Raw genomic sequence first — 9214 nt, 5'->3', positions numbered from 1 at the left:
GTTTCCACACAGCAAGCACACATGTGCAGCCATTCTGGAAAACAGACCTACTTGATGTAATCTTGACCCAGAGAAGTACCTGAGCTTGCAAGCCAGGCCCAGTTTGGAAAGAACCATTCAGCATGTTTTAATTGACTGTACTGCTCAGTTTTAGGTTCATGGGGCAACTGGTGCAGGGGCCAACAAGAGTCAGCTGACTAAAGCTAATTAGCTGCGTTTTCCTGTAAGTGGCAGCTTCCAGCCCCCAATCCCTGCCCTGGCTGAGCTGGAATGACTTGAGAGAAGCATGGGCTAAATTAATCTAGGTTTCACCTCACCCCTTACCCTCAAAAGAGCAACTGGTTGTTTACAGTAGCTCTCTGTACAGCCCTAGATTGAAGGCAACCTTCTCCCCACAAAGCAGCTCAGGGTCAACAATACCATGGGCTGTAGTCTGACCTCAAAGCCTTGCCCTGCACTCCCCAGGGCCCATCTGAGAAGAGCAGCACAGCCCTCTGTACCCAACCCTGTCCCCCCTCCCTTACAGGAGCCAGCTTGGCTTGCAGTACTCAGGATAATGAGAGTTTACAGTTGGCATGAGCAGATGCACAAGTCAAAGCCTTGGAGGTAGGGCATGTTTGCAGTGACTCATGTTTAACACTAGTTTTCAAATTTACAGCAACTACAATCAAGTTAGAAGATTCAATTTTTGAAACTGCTTTAACAACATTTCAACTCGGCTGGTCTGCAGCAGTGCACCTAAGATGTGCTTGCACACAAAACCAGACCATTTAGCATAACTATGAAAACCAAGTCACTTAAATCTCAAAGACATTCAGTTAACATATCTAAGACATCTCAGACCAAACAATAGTTTATTTCGTTTTCAGCAACATCTCAACCATCAAAAAAATAAACTCTAACACAGATGGATGGAAGACTTCTCTACAGTGTAACTAAGTGGGCTCTGACCCCAAGGGTTTGAATTGGAGTGACATTTTATTATTCATCCAATAAGTTAGGAAGCATGAGAATAAAGTGCTTTATTTCTGATCTGGCATGAGGTCATCAATGGACTGGCCTTTTTCAAGGCGTTTCTCCATTTCAATGAGAAGCTTCACTCCATCCACCACCATCTGCACCAGCTCCACCTCAGAGAAGCCGAGACGATCAGCGTTGGAGATATCAAACACTCCTCCAACAGCAGCTGTGTCCACACCACCTGCAGCAAGAGATTCAGTTACAACATTGACCTCAGCTAGAGCAGGAGAATCTGCCTTTCCTCCCTCACTAGCTTGAGGTAGGGGCACAGCAGGACCATTCTCTACAAGCTGCCACTGGCACCTCCTCCTACATGAAGGAAGATAAAGCCATGTGTGATTGCCAACATGAACCACAGAACACACAACTAGGCCAGCTCTTTATTCTTCTGACCCACGAGCAATGTAACATGAGGTCACAAGTATCTGCTGGAACCATCTCCTAGCCATAGATTAAACCAGGATTCCCACCTTTGCTTATAACAGGAACAGCTGTCAGCAGGTCCACCTTATCTGGTGCTCAGAATGACACACAGGGCATTAACTAGAGAGCCAGCACAGTACACACTAAGCAGAGCACTGGCATTCTCAACTCCTCCAATAGACAATTTGAAAACTTTCTCTCCATGTGCTTTACAAGGGTATCTTTTGGATGATGTGACAGGCACTGACAGTGTGAACCAAGAGATGGCTCTGGCCATAACCAGGCTGTTGCTGGTGTCTTAAGGCAGACTGACACAGCCCATCAGTGTTATCAACTCTCACCTGTGCCTCGTTTCTGCAGCCTGAGTCTCTTGAGGACTTCTCCAAATTTCTCATGTTTCCCAAGGTGTGGGATCTTGATGTGCACACCAGCACGGAGCCCCGTTCCAAGGTTAGATGGGCAGGTCAGGATGTAGCCCAAGTGGGGATTCCACATGAACTCGTGGTTTTTGGCCTTGAAGAGACTTTCTATCTATAAATAGGAAAGAATGAACGTTTAGAAACTGTTCTCTGCCTTAAGATTGTAGGACATCCATTAGTGCTCACTTGCAGCTTCAGTCGCTCAGCAACAGCCACAACACTCAGAGCAGCTATTTCAGCCACATAAACCCCCTCCCAATGGAAAAAATGGTCACCAACAAGGGGCTTTTAAGGCCTTGCTCCTAGCAGTGAGACTGGCTAAGTTTAAATGCTACACTTTTAGATGTCACTATCTGTTGTGAAGCCAGATTTTAATACATGTCAAGCTGGCATATCTCCTAGGATTAGGAAAGGGGCTGGTAAAACTCAAGCTCATATCAAGACTAGAAGTAGAGAACAGCATCCAGCCTAAAAACTTGAGTCCAGCTTTGCCCAGGTACATTCAAGCAATTTCTCCTCCCCCACAAAGTGTCTCAAACTTTAGAGAACTATGTAGAATTTTTTTAAAATACAGCTGAGACATTTGATTAAGGGTGGAACCACATCAAACAAACATATTCTAGATTACACAGCCACAAGGCTTTTTGCCAAAACACCTGTTTTGGAGCCCTCACAGCTCTGGATCTCATCAGGGTGTTCCCAGAGATCCAGGCTACAAAACACAACCATGGAGAACTCTAGAGGGGGCTTGAAAACTGTGTTCTCAGATCTAACCAGAGAATCATGTGCCATTTGAACCTACAGCCCAGACAATAGTGATTTACCTTTGTTAGTCCAGTACAGAAACGGGTAAATACTTCCTTCATGTTGCCACCTTTCTGCATGGAAATAACTCTAAGGTGATCCTCCTCATTGATCCAAACAAGGAAAGTCTTGTTATCATTGTGCCTAGGAGACAAAGCAATCATTTGCTGTCTTTCTGACCTCACATTTTGAGGACAGTCCCAAATTGCTCATCACTGCAGTTTTTAGTTCAAGAGGCTCACTTATGGTTCAACAAGATTGATCTTCCTTCTTTTGCCCATGCAAGACCTGAGTTAAGCTGGTAGTTGTTACCCTGCTCTTTTCAAGAGGTAATTTGAATTGGCCTTTACAGAGTGAGTAATAACATGGCATTACCTAATCTTACAGTATAAAAACCTAAAACCTCCTCAATTCCCCTACCTCACTTGTGGCCCCAGTTTACAAATTAAGCTATTTCTGCTCAGCAATTTGCAGGAAGGTGATCAGCAGACTTTGAGTCCTGTACAATAATGTTCATAATGGCACCACGTGTAACAAACCTTTTTAAGAGTATTTTGTCAGATTCTGTCAAACTGCACTTTGCATCTTACTTTCACTATGAATTTTAGATCAGGCCTTTTCAGAGATGCTATATAAAAATCCTCTGAACAATGAGCTCCCTCCTGTCCCAGCTTGCAGATGACAGCAAGTACTATCAACAGTGTTTATCATGCTGGTAATTTCTGAACTTGATTAGGATCAAAAATTAGCTAGTACCCGAGGAAAGTTATTTATGCAGACAACACCAAGACATTACACTTCAAGTCTGTAGATTAGTCATGCTCAGATGACAGCGCTATCTGGTGCTGGCAATCTGCAGGTAGATGATGCAATCTTAAAGGTGACCTACAGAAACAAAGCGTGCTTCCTCTGGGTTGCACTAAAACAGCTGCAGTAATAAGATTGGAGCATTCCTGTTGATAAAAACCTAGCCCTTAACTTACAAGGGAGCAAGTTAATTGTGCTGCAGAAGCTCCTGAGATGCAGTTTTATGTAGGTGACCTACATTGAAAACAAGCAGAGTCCTTCTATTCCACACCTCTGCATCAGTCAGCTCCTGTCACTGAGTCTCTGGGGACAGGGGGAGAGCTCATCACTAGCACAGATAAAGCCTGACTAGTCCAGCACCAGTGAGTTTCTGCAAGCAGAATGAAAGGACTACAAGGGAGTAACTGCATCCAGGATGGACCCTGAGCTAAGACCATGCTACAGTTTGTTACTCTCAGCTGACTGTAGAGGCACTTCTGCGCCCCTTTACAAGTGATCTACTTCCATAAGCTGATTCAGGTTTTGTATTCAGGTTCACTAACTCATGCAGGCTCTGGTTCTGGGCTAGCCAAGCTGGTTTGTTCTTACCAGCGTAAGAGCACTTGTCTAAATGTTACTGGTTAACTGCAACCTTTCCCATAAAAGTTAGATACATAAAACAAGGTGAGATGCTACTATTTTACCCAACCATACAAGTCACCACAAAAACTGCAAGACTTTCTTGACCTCTGTGACTGCTTCCTCAGACACACTCACCAGATACCCCTGGCATCAGGCCAGTCTCGTGCCATCCCAGATGCCAAGAGGAGAGGAGAAACTGGCTTGTCAAACAAGAAGTGGTCATCAATCAGCTGCTGCTGCTCTGCATCAGTCATGTTCCTCAAAGCATAGTACTTCCCCTTGAGATCACCATCCAGACTACCCAGAGCTGAAAGAGAAAGGCTCTTTTAGAATGGGACTAAAGGTGCTAGACTTTCCCAGCACTTTGGAGACCACACACAAAGTACAGCAATGTTTGATCTCCTCGATCTGGTTCCTCCTTTGCTTTCATCTGCAATGGCAATGCCCTTGTGGCAGTACAGAACTTGAGGCAGTATCAGATGATTGTCTGTACCTTCCAGGTTTATACAAGTAGCCTTTGTTCTCTCACATGCAGTATAGAATCATTACTGGTGCTGAACAGTACAAGTGGAGACTGCTTTTCTTCCAAGGAGAACCAAGGTTAAGAATATAACAAGCAGTATTATTCTAGCCAAGGACTGTTACCCTGCCCTTGAGAGGTTTTGAAACAACTACACTTTCAGTTCAGTCTCCAGAACTGCACCTTGAGCACTGGGAGGCAATAGGAAAAAAACCCAAAAAAAACAAACCAGCTGAAAGTTTCATTGAAAACCAGGGCTTATTCTAGTCAGCTGCAGATTTGGAACAAGACTACATCTCTAAGCAAGCTGAACATTAATGAAAGTCAATTAAAAGCAGCCACAAAACACTGCACCCCATGACTCAAGCCCTGCAGTTGCTACATACCTGTTACATTTCAGGTTTGAGCCCTGATGAACCAACCTCTTCCCCCACACACACAGACAGAAGTTTTTGAGATCAGCAGAGGTCAACTTAATGCAGTCCAACTTCCCTCTGTGCTCTTGCTCTCAGCTACAAGCTGCAATGCTGAGGCAGCTCTAATGCAATGAGCCTTTTCCAGGGAGAGCTCCATGTTCAGACTAAGTCTCCAGGGAGGTGGCTTTTGCCAAGTGCCTCCATTTTCAAACTGCAGAGAACACCTCTTGTGCAAAGGACAGACTGGTGTCCCTGATGCACCCAGTTCTCACTTTACCTTCCACAGAGAGCTTCTCGATCGCCCGCCTCTCTCCTCGACTGCAGTGCGGGGGAAGGCAGAACCCACGGATGCTTCTGCCAGTTCTGACACGGGAACTCAGCACGTAATTGGGATCCAGGTCATCACCTCCCTACGAGATTAGGAAACCAGTAAGTAAAACCCTGTTACCAATATACATCCTCTAAACACATGTAGCCCCCATGCATTTAAGAATGCACTTTACAGCTGAGGTATTAACTACCTGGCCTGTAAGCCACTGCCTCACTTCAGGGCTATTTTCTTCAGCATTACATCAAGTATCTGTGTAACTCTGTAACAACTACTGCTCTGAGGCCAAGGCTACAGCTACTAAGCAGTCCCAGAAACAGGGATTCACCAGAGCATCAGTTTCATGTCCATTTCAGCCTGTGGTCTGGGCTTCTGTTACCCCTTACAGATTTACAATCTAGAGCCATCAACACGAGGCAAAACCTACTTTAGGTACATATTTACTCTTTCAAATGAGAATTATTCATTACTGTTCTCCCAACTCTCTTATTTTCAATATGATTTATGGCTAGCCAAGCAACATGGAGTTAGGAGCTCCTAGAGTTTAGTTTACAGTAACATTTAAAAACCATAAAGTGATTAAGAATCTTCACTTCTAGCTGTAAAAATATTTATTCGATAGCATGATACCATCAGCTGGTAATCAAGAGCCAAGATCAGATAGAAGAAAGTGTTTAAATTTTATGATAGTCCTTGACTCCCAGTACAGCATTGTTTAGTTTGACTGTTAGAGATTGTTAGACTATGTGGAAATAGAACTGAAGGTGTTGGCACAACCCACGCTGCAGCAGCACCTGAAAAAAGCTCCTGCTGCACACAAGCTGCCCAGCTGTACCCAGCTACTGACATCCCACAGCAGTGAGCTCTTCAGGCTGATTGCACAGACCCACAGCCCAAGGGTCCATGCTCCATGGAAGTGAGGGGGCAGAGCCTGAGCAATCAGTTTAGGCAGCTGCCAACAACTTCACAGTCCTCAAACCAAATAATCTGTAACTGATCAAAACTTTGTACCTGCAGGTTATCAGCATTCAGGTCGGTCTTGTGCTGATCACTTGGTTTGTAGCCACCATGCCTGTCTTCAATAACTGGATCAAAGAGCTCCTTGAACACTTCATAGGATTCTTCATCACCAGCCACGCATCCTACTGTCATTATGAAGGGATGGCCTGGAGTGGTAATAAAGTCAGAAGAGCTAAGTTTGGGTGACATTTGGCTGTATTCCAGTGCAGCACTAACCAGGCGAGTTCTTTAGTGGCAAGTCTAGTCACTTAGAAATTCATTCTTACATAGAAACGTTGTGGGGAGACCCTACATTTTACACTTCACCCAGTTAGGCAAATGCAGTGCTATGGAAACCCATAGCTGTTGTCATTAAACCATGCTCATTTGTCAAGCTTGGTTTAGGACAAATTTGCACAGCACATCTAATTTCACTAGCTAATTTAGATCACTGCATAGAACTTTATGTCTAAACAATCATGCTTTGCTGCAAGCAAGCATGCTTTGCTTTTTGCTCCTTCTGCTACAGAGCTACATTTCTGTAGTCTGCTCATAAATACCACCTCCACAAGATTAGTTTTAAGTCACCATATTCAAAAGCACCAGTTACTTCAGCTGGTTCACACGGAATATTCTCAATGCATTTTACCAGGATTATCAACCCCAGTCTGAATGACATCATCCAGGGTGAAGCCACTGGGCGTGACTCTGTCTCTCAGTTTCTTGTACAAATCCAGGGTTAGAACTTTGGCCATGTGGTTGTTGTGGGTGCTCAGGTCCGGGTACTCCTCATCAGGAGGCAGTCTCTGATTATTTAGTTGGGCCATTTTGATATTGCTAGAGTAAAAATAAATACTGTAATGTTAACATGTAAGCACATCTGCTCCCCCTTTTTCATAGAAGTGCTAGAGAACATCACAAAACCAGTCTGGAATAGGAATAGACCAGGACAGCCAGATAAACTGACATTTTTTTCCCCCCCTCCCCAGACGAGTTATAATTAGAATGCATTTGGTTTGACTTTTTTTTTTTTCCTCTTCAGATTGAAAGTATTTAGCAGAGCAGTTACATAATTGAAGTGTCTGGGAATTGATATGTCAGATCACAGCATGGAACACAGCTTGATGGAAACATGGCCTCCTAACAGAGCCATGCCTTTAGAGCAGTCTTTCAATGTTTTAGAAGATTTGTCCCTCAGTAGCTTGAGAACTTTGGGTACCATTGTCAAGAAGCACTTCCAGTCAGGAGGGAGAACAGATCATTATGCAGACCTAACGATCCCATTACCTGGGTTGTCAACCCCAGTCTGGATGCAATCATCCAGGGTAAATCCACTGGGAGTCTGTTTATCCCTCAATTTCTGGTACAGGTCCGGGGTCAGCACCTTAGCCATGTGATTGTTGTGAGCTTTCAGGTCAGGGTACTCATCCTCAGGCTTGTGCTTCATCTTCAGGAGGTTGTGGCTGTTTGAGAAGGGCATGGCTGACCCTACCGCAGTCACTGGGGGAGAAAGATGGGAAGCCTATCACTGGGGGCTTGGCAGCCTCCGGACCGCCCGGGGGAACGCCAGGCACCCAAAAGGTCACCTTGGCTCACGTTCCACCCGCGCCTTTCACATCTTTGTCACTACACCGCCTTCCACAAGCGCCAAGGAGGAGGAAAGAAAAAAAAGTTCTTCACCTCCAGCAGCCTTGCCCCGTCCCCGCCACGCCGGCCGCAGGTGCCGGCTCTGCGGGCTCTAAAGCTCTCCGGGCTCTAAAGCCCTCCGGGGGCACCGCCCGGGCGAGGGGACGCGCCCAAGGTCGCGCGGAGCGGCGGTTGCGGCACCGGCAGAGCCCGCGCGCTCCGGGCCCGGGGAGCGGCGGGGCCGCCCCAGCCGGGGGGTGCTGGGGCCCCGGGCCGGCCGGCAGGTGAGTGGGGCGGCCCCGCTGTACCCTCGGTGCGCGGCCGCGCCTCCTCCCGCCGCCGAAAGGCGAGGGGCTCCCGAGGAGCGACGGCGCGGACCTCCGGCCGCTCCCCGAGCGGGGAGGGGAGAGCAGCATCCAACGAGCCCTTACACAACGGACGGCTCCCTCAGGGGACCTGGACGGGGTGGACATATGTAACTACCCTGCTAAATACCGGGTTAATCTGGTTTTAGAGCCCGACCAGCCCGGCGAGCACCTGCGCCGCCCCCCGCAGCCCCCCGCCCCGCGCCGCCCCCCTCAGCCGGACCGGCCCCACCCCACACAGCGGGGGAAGGAGAAAAAAAAATTAAAAAAAAAAAAAAAAAGGAAAAAAAAAAAAAAAAAAGGAAAAAATAAAAAGGGAAAACATTCCGGTCCTTTGTTTTAAGGCTGCAGAACGACTCGGCTGCCCCGGGACTTACCGCGGGCTTCACAGCTACAGGAACAATCTCCGCGCCGCTCCGCGCACCGCACTACCCGAACCCGAGTGAAGCTCCAGCAGCCCCGCCGCACGGCTTTTATATAGAGCGCAAGCCGGCGCCTCATTGGCCGTTATTTATAGCCCATTCATTCCATTGGGCCGCGCGGCGGCGGGTGGGGCAGGCGTTGAGCTGCCGGCCGAGCCCGCGCTTGCCGCCATTTTGCTCGGCGTCGGGGAGGCGGGTTGGGGGTGGAGGGACCCCCCCGGGGCGCTCCCGCCGCGCTGAGGCGGCCCCGGCCCCGGCCCCGGCCCCGTCCGGTACTGCGGGCGGGCCTAGGGCAGGAATCCACCTCGTGTGCCACCGGCCGAGCCGTGCCATCCCACACCGACCGGCTGTAGGCTTCACACCTTTGCCAACACCTTGGTCGAGGGTTCAAACACGGGTGTGATAACGCGTCGTCCCAAAATTAGGGTTCTGTAGTGTGCGGGC

General features: G+C 47.8%; 1 protein-coding gene across 3 annotated transcripts; it reads right to left on the bottom strand.

The window, feature by feature from the left end:
- Positions 1–835: 835 nt before the first annotated feature.
- On the bottom strand, positions 836–8844 carry CKB (creatine kinase B; the record flags this gene model as incomplete). 3 transcript variants are annotated; one of them, XM_083863951.1, is made up of 8 exons in its annotated part: positions 836–1201; positions 1785–1974; positions 2687–2810; positions 4230–4401; positions 5308–5440; positions 6370–6524; positions 7645–7857; positions 8726–8844. In XM_083863951.1, the coding sequence occupies 7 exons, from the start codon at positions 7835–7837 to the stop codon at positions 1023–1025; spliced, it is 1146 nt and encodes a 381-aa protein (XP_083720077.1). In that variant the 3' UTR covers positions 836–1022. The 3 variants fall into 3 exon arrangements, with proteins under 3 accessions (XP_083720077.1, XP_083720078.1, XP_083720079.1); XM_083863952.1 differs by lacking the exon at positions 7645–7857 and adding an exon at positions 7007–7194 and having other exon boundaries at positions 8726–8820; XM_083863953.1 differs by lacking the exon at positions 8726–8844 and adding an exon at positions 7007–7161 and having other exon boundaries at positions 7782–7837.
- Between the last annotated feature and the right edge of the window lie 370 nt (positions 8845–9214).

This window comes from Zosterops lateralis, assembly GCF_965231275.1.
Source record: "Zosterops lateralis genome assembly, chromosome: 6".
NCBI lineage: Eukaryota > Metazoa > Chordata > Aves > Passeriformes > Zosteropidae > Zosterops > Zosterops lateralis.
This window is presented reverse-complemented; position numbering and strand designations above follow the sequence as displayed.